This window comes from Malania oleifera, chromosome 1 (assembly GCF_029873635.1).
Source record: "Malania oleifera isolate guangnan ecotype guangnan chromosome 1, ASM2987363v1, whole genome shotgun sequence".
In the NCBI taxonomy this organism is placed as follows: domain Eukaryota; kingdom Viridiplantae; phylum Streptophyta; class Magnoliopsida; order Santalales; family Ximeniaceae; genus Malania; species Malania oleifera.
Window position 1 is genome coordinate 155,848,272 of NC_080417.1, and position 26,107 is coordinate 155,874,378.

Consider the following 26,107-nt stretch of genomic DNA (forward strand, 5'->3'; position numbering starts at 1 on the left):
ATGTTTAGATGGCGAAAATGATGAAACGATAGAAATAAGTTAAGTTATAAAGTGTGATTAGGGTGATAAAAAAAGTTTTGATAAATTATAATCACAATTTTTCAAGTGGGCTCACAGGTAAAGATGACAACATAAGTTCAAAGGGTTAAATAAAAGATTAAAATATGCAAAATTAAAGTGTTATAGAACAAATTTTAAAAGGATTAAAAACACAATTTATTATTTTAAAAGGATTAAAAACATAATTTAGAATTTTGTTTGTAAAATGTGTATTACTTTTTTAATTTTTAATTTTTTAGTCGAAAGGAGGAAACAATAATAATTAACTCTACTGTTGGGCAGTAGCGGTGGCTGTATATAAATCATACACCGTCTCGTCTTTTATTTCTCACCAGCCCTCATAAATACGAGGCCCCTACTTCTCTCCACCGACGCCGTAAGCGAGGAGCTTGGAGCCGGCGTACCACACGCAGCAGCCAATCTGGCCGGGATCTGACGCCGATTTTGCCGGAAACATGTCTTCCGGGTACATGGCATACTCGCCTTCACCCTCCACGGCTCCTCACTCTCCTCACATCCCCGGCCTTCGTTCCGCCACCACCGCTCTCGTCGAGCAGGAGAAGTATGCCAAGCTCCTCTCCCTGTGATTTTATTTTTGCATATCAACCTGAGATCGTTTGTTTTTTCACTGTTTATTTTGATTCTATTGTTTTCTTTGTATTTATTCCATTTTTTCCCTCTGAATTATTGGTGTATTTGTTTTAATTTGTCCTCACAATATTCACTTATAGAAGACTTTGACTTGGCCATCTACTTCTGCATATACTTGCTGCTTGATTTGTATGATTCTCATCGGTCTCTACTCTCTACTCTTGAGAACTCTCTGCCGCCATGATTTCTACTGCTCTCTAAAATGATTAGTGGTTGTGATTTCACGTGTTGTTTTCAGTATTCATCTTTCATTGTTTTTTTCCTAATTTTTAAGATCTAATCTTCATTCCTATTTCCCGATCCCATTAAATCATTTACACAGTTTTGGTCTGACTGGAAAATATTTATCCTGATTATGCTGTTTGCTATATGACACATTTTCCTTTATTTTGCTCTGATGCTCATCCAATGAGCACATCCAGTTCCAGTTCCTATTTGAACAACCACTTAAGAGTTCACCTTTACTTCGAAAATATGATAAGAACAATTTATCTGTGCCATGTTGAAAGGAACTTTATTGAAGCCGCTTGGTTGTATCTGCTTTATTTTTTAGAGTAATTCCACAATATAGAATTATAGATATATTGTACACACAACTACATTATCATTACAATTATATAATTAGTTATAGACAAAGAAATGATAGTAGTTTTCATAGCAATGAACTATTTTCAATGGTTTTGTGTTGGCAGGTATCTCTCGGAGTTGCTGGCAGAGCGTCATAAACTTAGTCCGTTCATGCCTGTGCTCCCAAATTGCTATCGGTTGTTAAACCAGGGTGAGAATTAAATCCACGTAGCTTTCCATTTGTGCCTGTCTAGTTGAAGTTCAAAATATCTACCTACCACGCAACATTTCAAATGTGCAAGTTCTTGTAAAGGGAGTTTTAGCTAATTTAAGGCGGGATTTCTTGTTTAATATAAGTCTAACCAAGTTCTGAAATTTGTGTCCATTCTAAAAATTTTTCCAATATGATGGCTAACCTCCATTTCGTTTTAGAAATACAGTGTAGAGTTTCCTCTATGGATGTGTAACTTATGTTTTGCTTTAATACAAGTTTTTCTAGTTAGTTCGGTACAATTGGGGGTACAACTGGTTGTAGGTTGCAGCAACTACTCTCATGATTCAACTACTCTCATGATTTTGAACTCCATGGTGGACCCTTTAATGTTACGCCTGGATTGAATAACTATTTTGACTATAGTTGCAAGTTTTACTTGTAGTTACTTACAAATTGACATGGTTAAGTGCATATTAGTGGAAAATATATTTATTAATTTTGTGTGTTTGTGTTATTACTACATTATGAAAGATGAGCTATTGACTGCGTAATGAAACTTGGGGCTATTGAAAGTCAGTTTGCTATATCACAAACTAAAACCAGCTCAATGAAGTGTGAAACCAGCTCAAATCATACTTTATGATTGTTTGGCTGGGATTGGTTTAAGCCAATGTTTTAAAAGGTGAAGGTGTAAGGCGAGACGTTTTAATCCTTAAGATGTGAGGCGTAAGCTTTAAGGCGTTGAGGCGTAAGCCTTTTGAAAAATTTAATTTTAGATAAAAAATTTGTAAATAAAATGCATAGATTTTAAAAATTAAGAAAAAATAAAAATAAAAATACACATATAATGTAAAGAAAATTAAACGTCCTTTGCAAAAAATTGTTGGCAATTCAAAACTTGCTAACATGAATTCATGATGTAAATCATGACAAGAGATAGCTTTATGATTACAAAAATCAAATTATTTTCGTGATCTAAGATACAACTCAGTTATTTTGCAAAGGTTTAGGTTCAAGAGTTTTAGAAAGAAACTCATATTATGACAATTCATTTATATAAACATATAGTTAAAATTTTCTAAGTAAATCTAATTTGAGAATCTCACAACCAAATTACGTAAGCCTCAATTAAAAAGGTGCAAAAGGTGTGCATTTTGAACAAATGCATAAGCCTTGGGGGGCATAAGCCTTGGGGGTAATGCGCTAGCCTTTTTGGAATTTGGTATTTTAGAGTGAGCCTCAAGGTGTTTTAGGCATGCCTTGTCTCAAGGCAAGCCTTGATTAAGTCTTTTAAAACATCGTTTTAAGCAGCTTGGGCTTCATTTGTTTGCAACTAACAAACTTGTTTGAGTGCTTTGGGCTCCATTGCACTGGACATTCAACTTCTAACCTTCTTAAATATTTCACATCAATCCAAGGGAGGTAAAAAGCCACACACACACACACACACACAATAATCAACTATGCAAAACAGTATAAAATATGTAAGCGCAATATCCTTCATACAAATAACATTAAATCATTAAAAACAATATTATAATCCAAATCCAAACCCTGGTTTCATAGACCCTAGGAAAACTCACTTAAAACCCTAAGAAAGAAAAAAAATCGAAAGCCATAATAAACACCTTATTTGTAGGTGGCTAGTGTCCTTTGCAGCCTCCTAGTGATAAGGCAACCTTGAACTCCCGCAGTATTCCTCTTCAGATAAAACAGTTTGGACTTGCTCTGGTAGAGGCACAAGGTATGAGATGCTGCCACATTGATCCCTAGTTGCCAACTGGTTAGTCAACATGCAATTGATCTATTGTTTATGGAATAGAGAAGGGAAGGATTTGGTCGGCAGTGATGCCTATCATGGGGTGTGACAAGTTGAGGAATAAGGGATGAAGTAGAGCTAGCACATCTAACACTAATGGCTACCTTCTTGCTGGTGATGCCTCCATGGTGTTGAGGGTGATGTTAACTGTACTAGTGGAAAAAGGATGAGTGATGGTAGGGTGAAGGTTTTGTTAGATTACCACTTTACCTAAAAGTTTAAGCTTATTAGGTTTTGGGCCTAACTATGTATATACTAGTACCCATCATCCACCCAATTTTTTAAATATGGGACAAACTCACAAGTAAAATTCTCAACAATCTCCCCCTCGCTTGTGAGTTTTAATTGCTCCCCCTTAATCAAAATCCATCTTCCTCATGGGAGTAAGCTCAATTCTCCAATAGTTGCTCAAATGGGCCTTACCACTGTGCCTTACGTGCCTCAAACCAATCCTACCCCTTCCACATCTTGACCCTATTTGGATCCATCTCCCAAGCCTAGATGATTCTTATTGGTTTCGGTCACACACTTGGTCCTCCAACTGTTAGCATGTCAGGAAAATCAGCTTCATGCCTCAAATTTTTTTTTTTTTTTTTACAATGTCGCTCAACTAGAGTTACAGACCGTCGGCTCTGATACCACCTGATAGCATTGGAGGAGTCCATAGATGAGTTTGATCACACCGTACAAATTTTGGTTGTGTTATATAAACCCATAATCCTAGATTGATCCCAACAAAAAAAATTTAGAAGTTAGGAACTAAGACCAACCTACCACCCACATGGAAACCAAGCAACCCGGGTTGGGTGGTTACTTGAACTGCCCTAACAAAAATGAGAATTCATAGATTTTGTGATGCCTGAATATTTGACATAAACTAAATTGGTTTTCTTTTTACAGTGGCAAATACTGCTTTGCAACCTTGTAGCACAAAACAGGGTAGAACTGGACATGGTCAGAGAAAATATTATTGGTAGTCAATTCTTTTATGTGCCTCATAGGATTTCAATATACCCCTCTTGCACTTTACTCAACTTCATGGTTTTGGGAATGGAGAATATTTTTGGCCTCTTACCTTTCATGGTGTAATATTATTCAGTGTAAGCCTTTTCTGCGAGCTTTAAAACTGAAGGATGAGCTGACCTTGGTTTCCCTAATCAAATGGGCTTGAGAACTTGATGTTAACTTCTGACTGAACTGGCTTAGCCAGGATATTCTTGTCCTGTTTCGTTGCTTTCATAAAAATAGTTGATGGAAGTTTTTAAACCTGCTTTATTTTGCTTGGGATGCAATACTTCCGTTACTCCACTGGATCAACTACAACCTTAGGGACCTTGTAGACTTGTGCAGTAGGGGATAATTTTATATTATTAATGATTGTAATATTGTTATCTCGTGGATCTTTTGGTTAGATGACTTGGAGACTTGACTGGAAGGCAGATAGATCGAAAGAGCACTTTTGTGGAAATATTGTGGTGGCTCTAGGATGCTTGATTAGTTTTGTGTCAAGACAATTACTTTGTGTAGCTGTTTTCTTTATTCTTGTTTACTGGTTTTGTTGTTTTCCATTGTCATCCTCTGTCTTTGCTAAATGGCCTCTCCTCTGTATCCATTCTTGCAAATAAAATTTTGTTCCTTATAAAAAAGTCTTACAAACAAGAACATTAAAGTTTCAATGAAGCTTTGGTGTGTCTGCAGGTGATAAGGCTTGTGTAGCCAGCTCTCTTGGTAACATAGAATGATGAAATAAGATTTCTGTAGTTTGCTTTAAATAGTTAATGTGGCTTAATTGAGTTTACTTGAGTTCTGATAATTTAGGAAAGGCCTAGATCATTTACCCTTGTTTTAACAGATTTGCTCATGTTTGTTGCATGTGATCATTGTGCTGATTATTTTTTTTATTAGGTTCCCTTTTTTGAAAATTGCGATGAATGTAAAGAGGACTAGGAAGAAGTCTGTTTATTGATTTTTATTTTTATTTTCGTTAGGAAATCTGTTGCCTAAGAATGACAGAATGCGTTATGAGCCTTATAAATTTTTCGTTTCAAATATTTGGGCCAAGTGAGTGTTTGTTTCTTGTTCCTCTCTCCAGGGTGTACCCCTTTGATAAATTTTTCATTAATAGCAATAATTGGTCTTTGTTGCGCAATTTGGCAGTGCTCTTTATTGCTTGTAGGTGTACTCCTTCAGTCCTTCCTAATTCTGTCCCCAGTTGTCTGGCTTATCTGTTAGTTTAATAACCACATTTCCATATTTTCATGTGACCAAGACCCAAATGATCCAGGGATGGGACAAGCGAGAGAGGCTCCAAAGCTGAGGAGGAGTTGAGAATAATAAGCCCAAACCTGTGATGCAGGTTCTCTGTAGCAAGGCAGTTAGCACTGTCATTTGCTTGAGCGAAGATTGGTGAGACCCAAGCTTGGCTGGAAGGGACAAGTGTTGCCTCTAATTGAACCTAATAATTTTCGTCTTTGTGGAGAAGAAGCTGAATCTGATTCCAAAATTAATTGTTTAATGCTCAATTGCCAAGAGTGTCACTGCAGGATTATGGAGCCTAATTAGCTCCTTATTAAATTTCTGAAACTACCCATGGGGGAAAAAGGAAGAATTAAGTCATTGACTCCCAGGGAAGCATTTCTGCCTGACTGGTAAAATAACACCCCCCTTCCCCAGATCCCGCGTACGTAGGAGCTTTGTGCACCGGGCTGCCCTTATTTTACAGCCCAATTATGAAGTGTTTCCCTGTGTACCATCTGTTGCCACTCGCACTGCTTCCCCAAGGGAAGTAATTACAATCTGTGTTTTCCTCTTTCTCATGTAACACCCCACCCCTGCCCCCCCACCCCAGCCACCCCAGAAAAACGCAAACACACACACACATCTTCTGAAAGCGAGGGTCGGTGTTGCACATCATTTTTATGACGGCGGTACCCCTATGATTCATTTGGCTGACTAGTAGCATCAAGGGGCCAAAAAGGAATTTGGTGTTTCACCTGTCTGGGTTATGACCTGTCTTCATTGTTTCATCAAGCACCATTTCTTCTGGTTTTTACAACATCATTGCCAAGCAACCAAGTAGTGTCCAAAACTTCCAGCAGCACCTCAACCTTTTTCCCATGGTGGGCTATGAAGATGCAGGGACCAGAGGTTATTTATTTATTTTTAATTTTTTTTATGTTGATTTACATGCATGGATAGGTAAACTTGCCTTTAGCTGTCTGAGAGCGAGAGAGGTGTTCTTATCCATCTTAATTTGCTTCCCCAAGCTGTTTGAGAGGTGTTCTTACCCACTTTCATCTGCTTCCCCAACATGTTCCCAAGCTTGTGGGAGCATTTATTAAAATATTCGATGGCCATGCCCAGGAATTGCATCTGAGCAGCACTCACTATTATGTGAACTACTTCTAAGTTGAAATTTGGCCTCAATTTACAGGTGGTCAAGCAGTAACTGGGTAGTCCAAAGGCCTTCTGGGAGAATGTGCTGGATATCATCCATTACCTCCAAAATTTGCTAGTTAGTAGGCATTCCCAAGTCCACTAGTTTCAATTCTCTTGCCAATCTCCATTTTGGCTGAAGCTTTACCAAAAGGGAAAATGAAGTAGAGAACTACCTTGTACCTTGATGACGGGGACCCGACTCCAAAGTTCCCTTACTATTCCAAATTCCTATGGAGAAAGAGTGAGTCGAGGCTATGGTGCATCCTGAGCATCCAACTCATTGCCCATAATAAGATCATCTTCCTCCTCCCCTTTGAAGACCAAGCCATATGGATCGTCACCCATCAAATTGTGGGTGACGTACCTGTCCCAAAAAGTAGCAGCTGCGAGGTTGACCAATGGAGTGTTGTTTGCAGGGAGTGAGGAATGCGGGTAAATTGGATGAATCCACTCCCTCCTTCCATAGTAACATTATAGGACCCATTGCTTTGTAGCTTGCCACCCCCTCTAGTTGTGAAGATGATGATCAATTGCTTCATCAGAGGTGCATCAGGGTTTTTAATTTCCATTCTCAAGAGACCCCTGCAATTGTCACATTTCAGGCACTCTTAGTCTTTAGAGATTTTGCATCTTAGTAAACCACATATAACACATCTCAGACTGCTTAGGTGCTTGTCCATGCCCTGTCTGAAGCTTTTTTTCCATTTCACTTATTGACATACTTTAATTTCTTCCTTGCATGCAATTGTTCTAATGGTTGATGAATTTTTTTTGCATCTTTTAGTCTCTCTGAAGTATCTAACACAAATCACTTTTTTTAATCATATTAAATTACATTCTAAATTAGATTCTCTCTACTTGGTCCATACTTCACGCTGATATTAAGCCCTTAGTGTTAGTCCAAAAATGCACTTGGCAGTGAGCCCTCGCATGAGCTTATTCTGATTTAAAATTTTCTCTTCTGCCTGTCTTCTTATGATTGCGCAAGCACTCTCATGTTTTTGCTTTATTTTGTCAACTGTAAGAAAATATTTTTTGTTTAGGCATGCAAAATCATATGCTGCTCTCTCTTTCTCTGAATTTTCCAATTAGTTGCCTTATCAATCTGATTGAGTCCATGTATTTTCACTCCCCTACCTAATTGAATAGTCTTTGGTAAATCATTCCCCAGTTTCAGAATACGTATAATGAGTTTATACCATTATAACTGAGTTAGCCGTGAAGATATCCTTTTACGCTAAGCTGTTGCTGTGATGTCATAAATTTCTTTACTGAGGCCACAAAATCTATGGATAAACTTGCAAAGGTGTAGATAATTGATTAGCTGATTGCACAAGTCTTGTCCCTGTGCAATATTTCCCTTGGTGGATAAACTCTTTTTGTTTTTTTTTTTGCCTTCATTATTTTGCATTGCATGTCCTGATATAGTTGTGATATTCTTGGAGAGTTTCACTCTCTGGGTTTATGAAAAGATAGAAATGATTACCAGCAGATTTATTTTTATAGAAAGATTACCAGTAGATTGATTTCTTTTTTCTTGACTTGTTGAAGGTCTTGGTTTATGGTCTAGTTTCAAAAGGAACATTGCCTTGGCTGTCATACAGTTGTTAGGATTTCTCAGGAACTAGATAGTGTTTGGCAAACTTTACTAAATACAGTATATTTGCATTGTTGGGAACCTGGGAGGTAGACATATTTTGGATGTCGGATATTTGCTTTGAGTTGATGGGGAGCCAAATATAAGTTTGGGGAAGAGTGGGTTTATGCAAATATTCTTACCTTTGATTTTATTATTAAGAAGGCTAGTCTTGATGATGCATTTTGGTTGTCTCCTCTCAAAATGAGCCTGCTGATGACTTGATAAAATTTTTACCTGTTGAAAATCCTCCACTTTCACATCCCTAATTGCACTATGATGCCATTATATATCTTCTTCCTTCTTAATTTCTGGGCTGTTGAGCCTATTAGTTCAAATATTTTGTCTTTTGCAGTTCCCTATTAGTTAAAGCTCTGGCTTGGATTATGGGCAATAACAAAGTTTATGCTAATGAATTGATTCAGAGGACGACATCAGAGCAGTTACCTGTTTTATTTAAATGAGTTCTAACAAGTTATATGTGTGCCTGTACTGCATTTGTTTTTATATTTTGTGGCATAGCTTCTTTACCTTGGTGTTGCCTCACACTTCCCTGAATAAGTGATTAGCACAGAAACCCATGCAGTGTTTTCTATTTTCCTCCACTCCTGTCTGTCTCTGTCTATCTGTGTGCATGTGAGCATCCCTGTATAGGCATTTATGTGCAGGCAGCATGTTAGAGGTTAATAGGGGATAGACAACTGGGGGTGGTGAAACTGTGCTGATTGTTGGAAAAACTGAAAAGAAGCAATTCAGGTCGAAATGTGGACTGATTCTCTAAAAGCCTTCGTGGTAGGATGACATAGGAAAAACCTAAATTAAGATTTCTATTAAGTGGTATGAGGTAGTGTGGCTGATCCTTGGAAATTTATTTCTGTGTTGAGAAATTTTTTTGGCTTTTACAGGTCATTCACCTGTGGCATTTTTGGGAATCTAAGATCTAATTAGATGCCAAATTCTTAGTTGGGTTGTCTACTGTAGAGGTTTCCACTGCATTAGAATTGCCTTTTTGCACAATTTAAGCCCTTAAATTCTTCTTCTTCTTCTTTTGAAGATCCTGTTCCCTTGATCCTTATTTCTTACTCTTTTAATCTTCCAAGGAAACCCTTTCTTCTCCTCATTTGTTTCTTCCTATTTATTATTTTTTTCTTTTAATTAAAAATTTTAAGTTAGATGTTTCCAAAATGTTCTGGCAATTGGCAAGTCTTTAAAAAAAAAAAAAAAAAAAATCATTTTAAGCACTTTCTAAATATGCAATTTCCTTGAGCTCACTTTTTTGTAATGACTTCTAATTTTCAGCTAAAAGTAGTTATCTCTATGGTTTATATGCAGTTCATCGTTTCCATAATCTTTTTTACATATGTGAATCGACCAGTTGACTGCTTATCAACAATATATGTATTTTTTTTTTCTATATGTATTCGTAGAACAGTGAGGACTTAACTGTATGTTGGCTTGCATTCCAGGGTTCATTCTTCTGAAAGATTTAGCTTATTATATAGTGGAGGCACTGATTTTTAACTAACCCAGTAACAGTCCATATTGCCTGTCCATTTTGTGGTGACTGCTAACTAATTTCTTAAAAAGTGCTAACTGGTACATCTTATTCTTGAAAATTGACATTTTTGGAGCAGAAATATTGCGTGTAACCACACTGTTGGGGAATGCATCAATTTTAGATCAAAGTGGGCTTGAACATGCTAGCACTTTGGCTTCTGGAGGAATATATTCAAATGGAGCTGATGTGAACAGATGGGCATCACCGTTTCAATCAGAAGTACGGATACTAACCATTGACATGACCTTTTTTTCCATCTAATTTTTTACTGTTTCTTAGAAGAATTCCTGACACAAATTTTACATTTCATGCTAACTTGATTTCTTTGTTGAGTGCTGGTAGTTCTAATTTTCTTTTTATCATGACAGGTAGTCTGAAGCTAACCTCATCATGCGACGAAAAATAGAATGGTCTTAGCTTATTGTCCTAGAATATAAAAACTGACTGTCATATGGTACACTCACACCTGTTAATTCACTGCACACCAGTTACATGTCATTGACTTATTTTAAAAAACATATGGTACTAGACTGCCATTCTACTATCATGGAAACCGTAAATGCTGGGGTATTGAGCGAGAAATGTCAATGTTGAGTATCTAGAAGAGCTAGACAATGAAAGGCTCGTGTCTGGGTTTAGTTCTAATCTCTTTATTAATATAATATGTATTTTTTTTTTCTGTTTACCTTATCAGAGAGACTGATTTGTGAAATCAATAACTGGCTTTGGATATTGTGAACTTACCCAACTGTTCTCCTGAAACAGCTCGAGACTTTCTTGTGCAATGAAGTACATGATTGATAGGTGTGATAAGCATTGCAGTATGCATTGAATATTTTGCTTTCTGGTCACAGATTTTGGAGAGTGAATTTTGAGTTTTTACTGTTATTTATTTTTTGTATAATTATGCTTGAGCAACATAGGTCTTGGCTGCTGTGTAGTTTTAGCATGAGGTCTGCTCATTTATTTTGTGCTTTTGTTTTTTAATTTATTTTAATTTATTCGTTTAGCTGTTTCCAAATTTTTGTGGAACCTCTTGGTCATCTTGAATTGAAACTTTTATCTTTGATGTACTGATTGACAGCATGACAGTTGCATTAATCTCTTCTTTGCTTTTTAACTGTTTCTGGGATTTTAATTTGCAGGTTTCAGGTCGATTACAACCTTCAGCTGCACACAGCTGGCTCAGTTCCCCTAGTAGCTCATCTGGTCTTATTGTGAAGAGAGCAATCAGGGTGGATATTCCCGTCGACAAATATCCTAGCGTATGAACAAACTTCTTGCTCTAGTATGATTACTATGCTGTAGTTTTGCTGTGTTTGATGTTGAAATTTTCTTCTACCAAATCACTCTGCAGTACAACTTCGTTGGGCGCCTCCTTGGTCCTAGGGGTAACTCTCTCAAGCGAGTGGAAGCAAGTACAGAATGCCGTGTTCTGATCAGAGGTCGTGGCAGCATCAAGGATCCAACTAGGGTAAGAATTATATAATCTTTTCTGCCTTTTTTGTTGCCCGTGCATTTTGTTTCTAAATTTGTTAACATATTTAAGTGTAATGTAGTTGCATCCTACATTTTGCCCTTGTATTTAACTTTAGCCTAAATTCTAATTTCTAGTATATGTGTATGTGCACATGCATGCATGCACACACCCACTTATAAGGAAGAAACACACTAGTCTCAGCCAAGCTCTTTTTAAATGACTGGATTACTGAATTGTTTTTTTTTTTTTTAATGTTGTTGATCATACTTGTATTCGTAACCTGTAATTAGTTAAGAGGGAAAATGCTACATGAGCTGAAATGCCTTTTCTTTCTCTGTCTCAATGCCAGTGGGATCAAACTTCATAAAATCCTTCCATTGTATGGAGGCCTTTGTGGCCTAATTGACCCATAAGAGCTTATGTTGAATTTTTCATAGTGGCAAATATGGCAAATGGAACAAAATAGAGTATCAATCAATCAATTCTCTGAATATATTAATAAAGGGAAAAGCCACCTGCAAAAACAACATATAAGATCTTCTATTATATGTGCATTGTCAAAACCAGCTTTGTACCATTATAGTCGTAGGCGTGCCTAGGCGTGACACGCACTGGGGCAAATGAGGCTTGTGCCTCAAGAGGGGGGTAAGGCGAGGTGACCTTCAAGAGGTTGACTGAGGTGCACTGAGGCATGAGGCCTGAGGCCTGAGGCGCTGTGAGGCATGCCTCATGTATGTTTCCCTTATATTTTGTTTTTAAATCTTTTAATCTCAATCATCTGCTTTGTGTGATTATTATTATTATTTTTTTCTTTTTCTTTTTTAAAATCACACTGTTATTTTATCTTGCATCTAATGTTCTTCCAACCCTCAGCAAGTCTGCATTCTTTCAGGGGGCAAAAAAAAAAAATCTGCATCTCTTGATAGTGTGGAGTTGCAATCAAAGGCCACACCTAGATTCCCAAGGCCAACTCACATTCTGCTCGTCTTCTTCCTCATCTTCTTCTTGATCAACCAGGTCTATCTCTCTTTTTTTTTTTTTCATTATGATCATCATTGTCGTCGTCTTTTCTCTGCCAAAATCAGTGATTCTGCTGCTCCTGTTCTCAACTAGAGCTGCTTTGACCCCTTATTATTTTTTCTTTTCACCTTTTTTTGGAATTTCGTCTACTTCTCCCTGACATTTCTGCTCTGTTGCTCTCAGACTTAGCTTTCTTTCTTTCTTTTTATCTTTTGGCCCCTCTTTTGGCCTGCTGTGCTGCCCTCAGCCAGAGCTGTGATCCTATTTTTTGATTCCGCGCCCCCCCCCCCTTTTTTTTTTGTTTTTGTTAATGTGGAATTCTGCTCAAGCACACTCAGTCTACTACTTTTCTTTTTCTTTATTTTTCTTCTTCTGGATTGCTCCGCCGCTGTTTTTCTTGGAAGCATTTCTTTTTCTTGGTATTTCTGCTTCTGTTGTCTGGAATTTCTGGTGTGAACAGAGTGCTGTTTTCTGGAATTTCTCAGCCACAGCTGCTTCGGTGATGCTTTTGCTGGTTTTTTGTTTCCCACATCTTATTTCTGCTTCTATTTTGTGAAATTTATAGCACAAACATTGCATTTATAGAAAATTTATGGTATCCATTTATGTTTATTCAATATTTTGATATTGTAAATTCAAAATTAGTGCTAATGTGTTTAAAATCAAGGATCCACTATATGGGGAATTTTACAGTTAAATTTAATAAATGTGCACCTCAACTTTGTGAAGCGCATGCCTCCTCCCTGCGCCTTGCCCCTAGGCTCCATGTACCCTTTGAGCCTTTGGCTACTATGAGTTTGTCCAGAAGTTACTTTAAATCATCTAAAAATTCTCTCTGACATCAACCTCTTTTTTCCCCAGTAGAAACAACATCTGATATCCTGAAACATTTCTTTATACAATCAACTAGGTTCCTAAAACCATTTATGGACATTTTCCTGTTTAAAGATCAGCTTTTATTGTGAAGTGGGAAAAATCAGTCTCTGTTGAAGTCAGATATAACAATGCTTCATTGTTTATTACTTGAAGGAAGAAATAATGAGGGGAAAACCGGGGTATGAACATTTGAATGAGCCTCTTCATATTCTCATTGAGGCGGAACTGCCGGTTGAGATAGTTGATGCTCGCCTAATGCAGGCACGTGAGATACTTGAAGATTTGCTCAGGCCTGTGGTGAGATTTTTTTCCCCTTTCTGTTTTAGATTTGAAGTTGATATTTATTTACTATTATGCCCTGTTGCACTTTTTTTTATTTTTTTTATTTTTTTATGGGAATAATTTCTAATGTTTTCTCCAACTGTCAATCTTCTCTAATGCAGGACGAATCTCAGGATTTCTTTAAGAAACAGCAGTTACGAGAGCTAGCAATGCTTAACGGCACACTTCGTGAGGAAGGTTCCCACATGTCTGGGTCTGTTTCTCCCTTCCACAACAGCCTTGGTATGAAGAGGGCCAAGACTAGGGGGTAGAGTATTTCTTCCGCCTTGTGAATGGGCTTTTGGAGCTTGTGTGTTAGTTTCCACCAGTAACAGCAGTTCCCACGCTACAGGTGCTGCTGTGGCGGCCAATGCCTCCAACTGCCATCGGGGCACTGGCACCATTGTGTGCCAGTTCTAACTTATTTCTATATGAAGTGTGTTTATCTTCTATTTGGTTGGTGGGGATTTAATCTTGGTATCCCATAGTTAAAGGACCATTTGAGTTGGGGGGATTTGCTTCTGTATGTTGCTTTGGGGTAGTTTGGGTTGGAATGCTCTCAACACTCTCTCTTTCTTCTCTCTCTCTTCAAGACTGTCTCTGTTTGTATAATTAACTTTATTATGAACTTTGTGAAGACAGTTTTGTATGGTGATTTGTGGGGGAGGGGAGGCCCCCCTTTGACACAAATTGGGTCAGTTTATGATATGGTTTGTATACGAAGAGAGAGGCAGATGATGATATACCCTACCCTACTGCATGCTATCTGTGGGTTAAAACATTTTAGTGTAGATTGCAGGACTGTACTGAGTCGGTTTGTTGAAAGGCATTCTTTATGAGTTTGATTGCATACTAAAATTGTAGGTCTTTTGCTGTTGTTTCCATGTTTTTGCTTCAATTGCTTGTTCTTGTGGTGGTTAGCTTTGATGCAATTCAGATTGTAAGATTTTAGGCTGCCAATGATCGTGGTGATACAGCTTTAAGATGAGATTGCAGTGGGCAGATTGAGCTCTTAGGAGGCCATCCAGCTCGTTCATTCATCAGGTGAAACAAGTGAGCTTTGCTCCAACTCCCATTCTTGTTTGCTTTACAAAGACCGCCAAGTTCCAACTTGTCCCTGGATCCCCTTTCTGATCTCTCTCGTTTGTGTTCAAGACCGACTTGAGGGTTTTGTCCAAATGAAATAAAGTGAAAACTGAATAGCCATTATATACAAAATTACCCTAACTTGTCAGAAAGTATTGATTTTAACCAACATGAAATAAGCAATGGTTGTTTCAATTCTCAAATTTAACAAACAAAATACTGATTGTTTTTATGCTTTACTATATTTCATGCAGGCAATATCAACTGTCTTTAACATAACCTTGTTATATTTTTTAAAATATTATATTTTGCCAAGGTTACTATTAAATTCCCTATAGCCACATTGTAAAACTAAATATAATTTTAAAATGAATGTATGGATCTTTACAATTCGAAAGTACTTACAATTGAAAGAAAAGTTGGAAAATAAAACTTCCATGTATTGGAGGAAATAAGGCGGGGAAAGGGTTGGTGCTGAGGATAAATCTTGGCTGCCGGCAATTATGTTATATTCCTAATTGGGCCACATACTTTCTATTGTCATAATATTATAATAAAAATAGTGGGAACCAGCCTGAATGCCAATTAGCTGACCAAATGATCGAGTTCATAACTTTCAGTAGCTAATGGATCAAGAATCATGCTTGGCCCTAATGGAAACATAAAAATCTGGAGCATTCTTTTTCCTTACAAAATAACTATTTGTTTCACGAATGTTCATTATTATAATAGAAAAATCTAGCACTGCTTAAAAATTTATCATTATTATAAAGCAAATGACCATATAACTTTTTATAAATTCATAACAATAACAACAACAACAATATTTAGCATTCATAAGAAAGAAAAAATTAATTGTTCTAAAATTTTACCGTGAAAACGTCTATTCCTTCCATACTGCATGTTAAATGAAATAATAAAGAATAAACAAAGACCGACAAGTAGTATTTCATCTTAGTACAATTAACTCGGCAAAAAAGTGCTTCTATGAGTTCTCTTGATTTGAATCATCCCATTTCTTAAGTTTTGCCCTCCACTGACCAAAACAAGTAAATAAGTAGATGAATAGACAAATTATTTTAATCAGAGTTTCTGTCTTGCCTACTGATGGTGACACCAGGTTCCCAAAGAACATAACCCCAGCGAGTGTTTGCATGTAAATGCTTGTCCCGAGACTCCTTGAGGTTGTGTAGCCCTAACAATTGAGGCCTTCTGCACCATTCCTGTTGTTCTGGGTGCATATATTTTGTAAAATGAACAGTTAAAACAACTTAAAAGGACAAAACAGGCCTCTTTCCCTTATTAGCACTGCATTATGTACTTGAGATTATTCGAAGCAGTACACTTAAACTTTCTCGTCTCCTTCTTCCTCATCCTCAATATCCTCGATACCAACCCAACGAGTGAAAGCAAAAAGAAACTCCTTGAAGTTCACCATTCCATTGTTATCCCAGTCCATCTCTTCTGCAATTGTAAAACAAGGACTTAAGAGGCAGTTTTCCAGACAAAATTTGAAAATCACGAGTGTTAAGAATCATAAATTGTTCCAAATAGCCTAAGAAATCTACAGCATCCAGCCATTTGACAGGAACATATGATTCCTGTGAAGACATTGATGTATGTAATGTTGGGACTTAAGATTTCAATAGGTCATAAGTCCCAAGAGATTCTCAAGCAAATTATCAACAAGAACATGAACACAAACATGTTAAGACAACAGGCACATCAAAAGATTATCATGTGCCAACAGAAAAACAAAGGCAAAAACAAAAAAAAAACAAAACAAAACAAAGGAAAGTTGCCTAACTCTTAATAGATTTCTCATTCCCATCCTCCTGTTCATTCTTTCGGCAAAAAATGCACCGGCCTTCCCATAATTTTGTCAAGAAGACAGAAAACTCTCTTTAACATTTTTTTTTTTTTTTGGATAATAACCTCTTTAGACCTCTTTTGGTATTTACATTGAGTACCACTTATTACCCCTCTCTCAACATGTCATGCAGGAATGACATGCCTTTTTTTGAGAGAGAGAAATAGACTTCACCTAATGAGTGTCACACCAAGCTTGAAGGTCATGAGTCTAAATCATGAAAAGTTCCTCTCGAATGTGGAGGTAAGGCAACATAAAGATTGTGCGCTTCCCAAACACATGGTATTAAAGGAAACCCTGGTGCATTTGGTGTCATATTTTTCTACATGCATACATGAGCACGTGTGCACACATACGTGCATGCACATACCCACAGAGAGAGAGAGAGAGAGAGAGAGAGAGAGAGAGCTGACCAAATCTTTTCATGGCAATTCGTCCAGATGAACGTTCCCCTGCATTTGTTTCATTTATTGCTTGGACCATCTCATTCTTGCTAACATAACCATCTTTATTCTTGTCCAAGAAAACAAATGCATTAACCAATGTTTCGAAAGTGGCCTCCAGATCTGGCATTCCCATCCTTGATTTCTAGCAATGTCATGGATACAAAACAAAAGAGTGAAAGAAGACAAAACAATAATTTGCTCACTATTGTCAGCTAGGGACATAAAGATGGCAGGATGATGACCACCTCATCTGTGCCTCACAAGCGGCTCAGACACATGCCAATTATAACCAGCATGCAGCTCACACCAAGTTTTGATAAGAGACCGGTGGGGCAATCCAAGAAAATAACCACTCCATGCGAAGCTTTTGAGAGTCCTCAAAATCATAGTTGATGTTTAAAAATAAGACCCTTGAAACAATAGTCCAAGAGAACTCCAAGATGATTCCATAAAAATAAAATGAGCAAAAGACGCTCACCTCCCCTAAGGTTTGGCAAAAAGACCCAAACCTCCCTTGAGGTTTCAAAAACGTTACATCCCTGAGGTTTGCCAAAGAGACACAAACCTACCCTTCGAAAATTTGTCCTTTTGAAAAATATAAGGGGAGGTTTGTGTCTTTTTGTTAAACCTCAGGGGAGGTCCCTGGAATTTTTAAAACCTCTGGGGAGGTCTTTGGAATTTTTGGAACCTCAAGGGAGGCCATTGTCTTTTTGCCAAACCTTAGAGGTGGTTAGTGTCTTTTGTCCAAACAAAATAATTGCAACTGAGTCATGGACAAATGAATTTCCCATGAAGCCATCTCAGTAAAAATACTAGAGCAAAACAAGTAGATGAATTCAAGGATACCTTCAGGGGATAAGACCTGAGACAATATATCAAGAAACGAGTATAGCTCTCTAAACTACAAGTTTTCTGTACTAATTATTATAAAGCTATAAATTCACAGCATATAGGAAATAAAACTTGAAAAGCTGTTAGCTATTAACAGGAGAATGGGTAACAAAACCTAAAATAGTTGACAAAATTATTGCAGAAACATGCCATCTAAAATATGATGTCATTAAAAGAACAAAGTCAAACACAGTGAATTTCCAATCCAAATCATAATATGCAACTTATGCTTCATGAATCAAGAATAAAGCGACAACACTAGCTCAACAGATAATTTCCAAAAATAAAAATAAAAGGGCACAGCATTTTGGATACAGCATGAATGGCAGTGGGATCCTCCTTAAGAAGATAGACAAGACAAAGAAGTACAATGAACTCATTGAATTTCATTCCCATATTCTCATTGATATCACATGCCTTAAAGAGATCATTGATTTCCTCCTCCTCAAAAGCAATTTCCAGTTCACGGAAACAATGCTTCAGCTCTTCTTGATCTATTGCACCATTTGAATCCTTGTCTACATAGAAACAATGAACTTGTACATTTTAGTATGTAAAAGAGGAAAGAACATGCAACTAGCAGGTTTACAATCCTGCAATCAGAGAATTACCCAGATATATTTCTAGATTTTTTTTAAAAAAAAGCTGAAATAAAAGAAATTTTTCCTTCAGCAGAGGCTTTTTTTTTTTTCAAAAAAAAAAATAAAATCAGAAGTGATAAATAACTCTAAAATCTCAAAGGGCAGGGTTTGACAATAAAATAGTCTCTTGGCCGTAATGATCTAACTCTTGCTTCTGTACAACTACTTTGGACAGACTGATGCCCTTGAATGATTAAATTTTATCTCAATTCATCATAATAGCATCTCTTGAAGGCTCATAAGTTCACGGTTGTTTGCTGGCAAGAAGAATAATACATGGATAGCTAAAATAAACACATGACACTATATGAAGTAAATTTTGAATTCATGTACCTACCAAATTGCTCAAAAATAGCTTTGCACTTTCTGAAACTCTCATCAATTTTGGGGAATTTTAAAATTACACTATTGAAGGATTTCATGGCACTTCCTTCAGATGCTCTCCGCTGCATAGCTTCAACCATTTTGGCCTCGAGCTTTGTTTCTGGTATCCAAACCTTTCTAGGTGAACCACCCTTTCCTATTACACCCCCCATTGTCACTTAGTACAATAAAATAGGACGCAGGCGATAACGCAGGTATGCACCTGACCAAATAACTGAAATAAATAAAAATGAAGGTGTTAGATGGTACTTGATTAATTGCATAACCAGTAAGATGCATCAGAGTGGAGGAGGCTGTACAAATCAGCTATTTCAGTTTAAAAAGTCTAGCAGCTCAAGATACCTCGTGAATTTAATGAACCGAATATCAATTAGATAGTAAGAGAATCTTGTATTTAAAAAGAATCATGAATAAAAATTTGATGCAGTATAAAGTTTACAATCACATATTGCAATGCCTTTATATTGAATCCCCAGAATCTTCATGCCATCAAATATCTGAACATGCATGGGGCCATGTTATTTTGATCAATCAAATACCAATTGGCGACGCATGGGATTATGTAGTTGAGAAATGGGAATAAATAATAGCTTACCAAGATTCACAGACATTGAAGTATTACCTTCCATGGTTCATGCAACATTAAGATTTGGAAAACTGTGCACAATTCCATTCATTGTCATGGTACATCGTGTTTTGATGAAGCAGGTAAATTGGAAGAAAATTTTTTTTTTTGTCAGTACGCAATACCAGTTAGATAATAGCAAGGGTGATCTAATGAAGTCTCCAAGGGTGTCAAGCTATCTTCATGGACAAAGGCTGCACCACCATTCATAGGTACTAGTCCTTTGCACACACACAGCCTGATTTTATCTTTCGTAAAAAAATTCAAACTGGAGAACTTGAATTGAAATTATAAGATAGCTTCTGTTAAAATAAATCATTCTTACTTGTGACTTACTAGGCGGCCATGTTGCATTTTATCATTAGGCAAGTTAAATTAGTGGCTATGAGAAGTTATTTGTTAATCAATCAAATTATTAAAATGGCCCATACGTTAAATGTTGTTTTATAACAATAGAAATTTTGGTACATCACTTAAACATCCATCCACAAGGGGAGTTTCATTTGTTAATTAGTATGGACTTCAGGACTCAACTGTTGCCTATTTTCTAACAAGATAGTGCCAAAAAGTCAGAACATGAAAGCTATGAAAAAACTCTCTCTCTCATTCGCATATATATTACTTAAAGTCTTTTTGCTTCATAATGCTGGTCTCTGGACAACACCATGCCTCTACACTTTGTGGAAGGAGTGGAGATTGAACCATATTTCTTATATTGTGTGGATGTGTGTGTTATCACCTTTCCAATTGATAAAAAGAAGTCTCAGAGACTATTATAATGATATTTGGATACAAATAAGCCGGAAATAAATATTATATCACTCTAGAAATAAAAGGAGAGCCAATTGTAAATGAAGAGTGTTAACTGTTAAGGTAGTCAATGCCTGTCCTAGGATGCCATAGTTAAAGAATGAAATTAACAATTATAGGCAGGTTCAAAGTTGGAAGGAGAAACAATAATTGAAATTGGGTTGTAAGAATCACTGTAGATGCACTATCCAGTTATGGCATATAGAATCCAGGAAAATATTAAATGAATAACCATTCAACAGAGGCATATATGGCTCGTGGGACAGAAAAGCCATTATTAGCTCTATAAAGGATTGCAACAAAATTTTGTGGATCTAACTTCAAAATCTGCCACTCAAATATGAGACAACTGTGTGTCATTGTCATTGTCATCTGATTCTGATTACAATACATTTCACCAAATACAATGATTACCCACTCACTATCCAGACATGTCATTTGGCAGGCAAAACATTTAGAATGTCATATAGCTGATTAGTTGACTACATTTATCCACAGTAAAGTACCAAAACCTTCATTAGCAACTACTATATATTAGCTACCTGTATTAGCACAATTCTGAGCTGAATGGGTTCTTGTGCAGAACAAGTTGTCCCTTTTCAAGTCCAATTTCTGCCCATTTAACTGTCTTGTTCATTTTACCAGATTGACAACATTGATGTTTTCTTTATTTTCTAGGACTGACTGAATTCAAACTGAACTATACTTTGCACACTAATATATAATATTAGAAGCGCAAATCCAAGCCAGCACTCAATTTGAGACATTGATTTTTCAAGATGAAAAATATTACCACTTCCAATATGCTGAGAAATCCCATGAATCATATTGATCCCCATATAATGACTTCTGCAAGGCATCCACAGTTTCCTACCATATCATAAGGGGATAACTGTATTGAATAGACAAGCAAGAAGGCAGAAGCCTTAGGCAATCTAGTACTACTCCCAAATAAATATTTAAATTTTTCACATGCTGACTTGAGACAGTGGAAATGGAACTTGATAGTTCATGGAGTTGCAGATGATTGAACACAAATTGCATCACGCTGGATACCAGGCAACAATCACACCAAATGGATGATACCTATTAGGCTATTACGTGGCATTTAGGAATTCAATTTTGGGATCTTGAATTTGAAATTGTGACAATTTAGACAGTTCTCAATACTGCTTCGTATATATTTTTATGAAAAAATTCACACAATTTAAAATTCATTGTCCCAAATTCGTGCTCCCAAATGCAAGAATAAGGCTTTCTGTGCGAATTGGTTTCAGCAGAATACCCCGTAAAAAATATGTTTTTCTTTTTTCCCTAATTTACCCATCTTAATGCTGTTGCTGGGTTGATTTTGTGAGTATGAATAAAGAGGGAAGAAATATTCTCAAAAATTAAATAGCCCCGCTCTTTCATCATTCAAGGCAAATCAAAGGTGAGGTAAAGTTAGTTCTTCCTACAAACTAACATGAATCACATAAAATTAAGAAATCAAATTCTCACAAAATCAATTCAGAAACCATAAAAAAATATGAACAGCAGGAAACGAAGGGATGATTGAAATTGAAATCCTGACCTGTTCGTTCTCGAACTCGGGAGATCGAAAAGGCTCAACAGAAATCCCAAACGTTTAATTCCAAGTATACACCTAATTGACCTCGATCGATTCAATAAAAATTCCAACACCAATTTCGAGTTCTAAACAAGAGAAAAGAGGAAGTAATTCAAGTGTGGAAGACAAAAGCAGATGAGAGAGGGATGGATCTTCGGCCGTTGCATCCTAAACATAGGGAAATTGGGCTGCGTCAGTTTCCAATCCTCTGCTTTGATGGATCTCGGCCAACATTTGCGGTGCTCCCACCACGTACGTTCCTCTGCTTTTCCTCCCCACCCACTGCTGGCCTTTCCCACCAAGTACAGACACCCTTCCCAGAGTTTTTTCCCGGATTATCTTTTTCTTTTTTTTTTAAATATATTAAATAATACCCATTTTTTGGAAATATTTCTCAGAATAACTCTGACATAATCTCGTTACTTGGAGTAGCGTGATTTACTTTTGAGAGAAGGGGCTCGTGTCGACGCGTGACAAATCTTATTGGTTCATCCAGCAAGATTTACTTCGAATACTTAAATGCTGGGCCATCCGCCGTTTGATGCGTGGGCATTTCAAATCCGAAGCAAATCTTACTACTTGGAGTAGCGAGATTTGCTTCGAATTTGAAATGCCCATCCACCGGACTATCGATGCGTGGCAAATCTCGCTGGATGAACTAGCGAGTTTTGCTTCAGCCTAAACTCAGTCGTTCTTCCTCATTCCATGCGTGAACAGAGCAGTACCTGTTTGTAGAAAGACGAGGAGGAGTAGAGCTGCAGGTTACCGTTGAAGGACAGGCCGGATGTTTGCGCAGGTGACCGTTGCGACGAGTGGGGTTCAAACCGTTGAGGGGGTGCGTATATAAACTCGAGATGGGATAAGATACATTCTCAATGTTTGGTTCATAAATTTTGAAATTAATTTTGTTTGATCGAAAGATTGTTTGATAATCGGAGTTGATTGAGTTTAGAGTGTTGAAATTTTTGTATTTGAATTTTCTTTTTTATGATACTGCCCAAAACATGTAATTTTTTTTGTTTGGAGTGCTGAAATTTTTTTGTATGTATTTATATGATATATATAACAGACACTTATACGTATTACTGTTTACATATAATATATATGCATATATATAAACATTTACATAAATACATATAAATGCATACATATAATAATAATAATAATAGAAATATATATATATATATATGCTAATATGCGTACCTATATATATAATACAATTATACATATTATTGTTTACATATAATATATATGCATATATATAAACATTTACATAAATACATATAAATGCAAAATAATAATAATAATAATAGAAAATATATATATATATATATATATATATGCTAATATTCGTACCTATACATATAATACATATATTAACATACTAAAATACATACATATATATGCATACTACTTACCTAATGTTAAATAATATACACAATAATACTAAACATATAAATATTAGATATAAACATATTGGTATATGAATATGCCTCTTGTGCATAAGAATAAATGTAACGCCCAGAACCCTTAAACCTGGGTCCGGTGCGTTATATCTGATAAAATCCCTGATAATCCATAATACATACAGCGGAAAACATAACCATAATCTCCATATAACATAATACCAGAATTTACTAATTCTAACTACCAACCATAATAAATTAATCATCCACCAGTATTCAAATATATACACGTCTCCAAAACATTATCCACTAATACCAGTATGTTTCACAACTATCCTTTCATAACTGAGTTAAAACATAAAGATATAAAACATAAAATATACATATCAGAATTAACATAAAAATATATCATTTTTCTTATATCCTCCAAAAATGTTATAAAATCTCGAGCTCTCAAAACTCGATCCTGAGAAATCCTGAAAAAAAATGAATTCATATTCGGGTGAGATACATCTCAGTAAGGGAAGAAACAATATATTAAACTCAGCGTGTGGCCATCATGAGATTATACATATCATTTTATAATATTTGCAAATCACTAACATAATTTCCTGAAACCATTTTCTGATCCTAAACAAACACATGCAAATATTTAACCCATGAGATTACTTAAGGATAGGGGTGATTACCCGCCCATACAAGTAGCATTCCTCTGCTCTGATATTTAGGCAACCCAAAGGTCGTGGCTAAAGCATACCAGGGCACTCACCTTACTCAGTAAGCCCTCAAGTGATAAATTGATCTCGTACTTACACCGTTCAACAATAGCTTACCGGCAAAGGTCCTAAGGATAGGGAAATCTACCTGCCCATACAAGTAGGTTCCCTCTGCCCTAGTGCGTTATGCAACTACTGCCACATTTGAAGCTACTAGTGCACTCGCCTTACTCAGTAAGCCCTCAGGCGAAGAGTATGCCTCGCCCAATCATAACATGTTTTATGTACATAAATACTTCTAATATCATAATACATCGTTCTTTCTATCATTATTCAATCTTACACATTTCTTCATGTTCATAACTTAACATTTCCTTGTATTTCACTTTAAGTGACTCTTTCCCATTTGTATTATTCACATTTCACATTTCTCTTCATTGCATTCATTTCCCTTTTCATTTCATACCCAGCATCTTTCAGCTATTTTACCTAACATTTTTTAGCTATCATACATTTACCCAACCACTTTCAGCTGTTTCACATTTACCCAGCCACTTTCAGCTGTGACACATTTACCCAGCCACTTTCAGCTGTGACACGTTTACCCAGCCACTTTCAGCTGTGACACATTTACCCAGCCACTTTCAGTTGTGACACATTTACCGAGCCACTTTCAGTTGTGACACTTTTACCCAGCCACTTTCAGCTGTTACACATTTTTCCAGCCACTTTAAGCTGTTACACATTTACCCAACTACTTTTAACTGTTTTACCCAACATATTTCAGTTGTTTACATGGTTGCATTTAACATACACAGGCAACATTGTCCATATCATATTTTATTTTCATTGCTTTACTTATTTAGCCTGCATCTCATACATTTAACATATAATTTGCACAGATTCTCATGCCACACAATTTAATAGTAAAATTCATACATATTTCTCATAAAATAAGTCAACTCACATTTAACATTTATATGCTCAAAATACATTTCATTTCTTATTTAATTCATCAGAAAATTCTTTTCACTTTCATTCGTTCACTTTCACATATACATAACTATATCGACAATTTTAGGCTCAGAAAACATAAATTTCATGGCTGGCATTTTAATAATTCACATCAAAACATACATATAATATAACATAAATTATTGCCTTTAATTTCATAAAATCTGATTTAATATATAATTTCCCCTTACCTAGTTTTTTGAACTACACCAATAGGGACTCCGAAAAAAAACCTACGGCGCTCACCCGGACCCTGAATCAAAAATTCCTAACTCCAGTAAATTATTCCTGAATAAAATATTATTTAAATATTTCTTAGGGCCATAATTCCTGAATAAATAAATATATCTTTAAATTTAGCCAAATTGCCAAAATTTTCAAATCCCACTTTCGCTTTGGAATAGGGTCTAGAAAACCCCAATTGAAAAATTACCTACGCCAAAATGACAATATCGACGAGTAAAACTCAGTGTGGTGCCTGATCGTCGATTTAACTGCATATTAATAGCGAAATTGAAAATATGGAGAAAAATTACCTTTCCCTAGGAGCAGTGCCTAAACCGTTCCCACGACAAATTCGCTCTAGTAGAAATGTCGGTAGCGAACTTAGTAATCCGACGGCACCTTCCATTTTCCGATCAGTTGAATATTCGTCAAGAAATGAGGGGAGAAAGAGAGACGGAGACGGAGAGGCGACGGAGGTTGAGATTCAGAGAGAGAGAGACGTGTGAAGGCTTTCATCTTTTTTTTTTTTTTTTTCTTTTACTTACTTACTTTAAGATAACTTTTATATATATAAATATATATATATATATATATATTATACTTTAACTTTTATATATACATATATTAAACTTAAATATATATATATATATATATATATCTTTATTCCATTTTTTTTTACTATTTTTTGTTTATTTATTTATTTAATTTAATATGGTTTAATTAATTCATTAATTAATTAATAAT

General features: G+C 36.2%; 2 protein-coding genes across 2 annotated transcripts; one reads left to right on the plus strand and one right to left on the minus strand.

Moving 5' to 3' along the window:
• Window positions 1-368: 368 nt before the first annotated feature.
• LOC131168309 (KH domain-containing protein At5g56140) lies at window positions 369-14,498 on the plus strand. Its single transcript, XM_058127641.1, has 7 exons — window positions 369-622; window positions 1,404-1,489; window positions 10,020-10,162; window positions 11,089-11,208; window positions 11,301-11,417; window positions 13,473-13,616; window positions 13,763-14,498. The coding sequence occupies exons 1-7, from the start codon at window positions 516-518 to the stop codon at window positions 13,910-13,912; spliced, it is 867 nt and encodes a 288-aa protein (XP_057983624.1). The 5' UTR covers window positions 369-515; the 3' UTR covers window positions 13,913-14,498.
• Window positions 14,499-15,592: 1,094 nt separating this feature from the next.
• Window positions 15,593-22,342, minus strand: LOC131168316 (probable calcium-binding protein CML21). The gene is made up of 5 exons (XM_058127654.1): window positions 21,967-22,342; window positions 18,912-19,172; window positions 18,249-18,451; window positions 17,010-17,184; window positions 15,593-16,190 (listed from the first exon to the last, which is right to left on the minus strand). The coding sequence occupies exons 2-5, from the start codon at window positions 19,108-19,110 to the stop codon at window positions 16,072-16,074; spliced, it is 696 nt and encodes a 231-aa protein (XP_057983637.1). The 5' UTR covers window positions 19,111-19,172; window positions 21,967-22,342; the 3' UTR covers window positions 15,593-16,071.
• Between the last annotated feature and the right edge of the window lie 3,765 nt (window positions 22,343-26,107).

Excerpts from the sequence above, each read along its gene's own strand:
- LOC131168309 (XM_058127641.1), top strand. The coding sequence starts at position 516 with ATGTCTTCCGGGTACATGGCATACTCGCCTTCACCCTCCACGGCTCCT. Across the intron at positions 623-1,403 it reads GCTCTCGTCGAGCAGGAGAA|GTATCTCTCGGAGTTGCTGG; the intron begins GTATGCCAAGCT and ends TTGTGTTGGCAG. Across the intron at positions 11,209-11,300 it reads CCGTCGACAAATATCCTAGC|TACAACTTCGTTGGGCGCCT; the intron begins GTATGAACAAAC and ends ATCACTCTGCAG.
- LOC131168316 (XM_058127654.1), bottom strand. The coding sequence starts at position 19,110 with ATGGGGGGTGTAATAGGAAAGGGTGGTTCACCTAGAAAGGTTTGGATA. Across the intron at positions 18,452-18,911 it reads AGCTATTTTTGAGCAATTTG|ACAAGGATTCAAATGGTGCA; the intron begins GTAGGTACATGA and ends GTTTCTATGTAG. Across the intron at positions 16,191-17,009 it reads AATTGCCATGAAAAGATTTG|AAGAGATGGACTGGGATAAC; the intron begins GTCAGCTCTCTC and ends TTACAATTGCAG.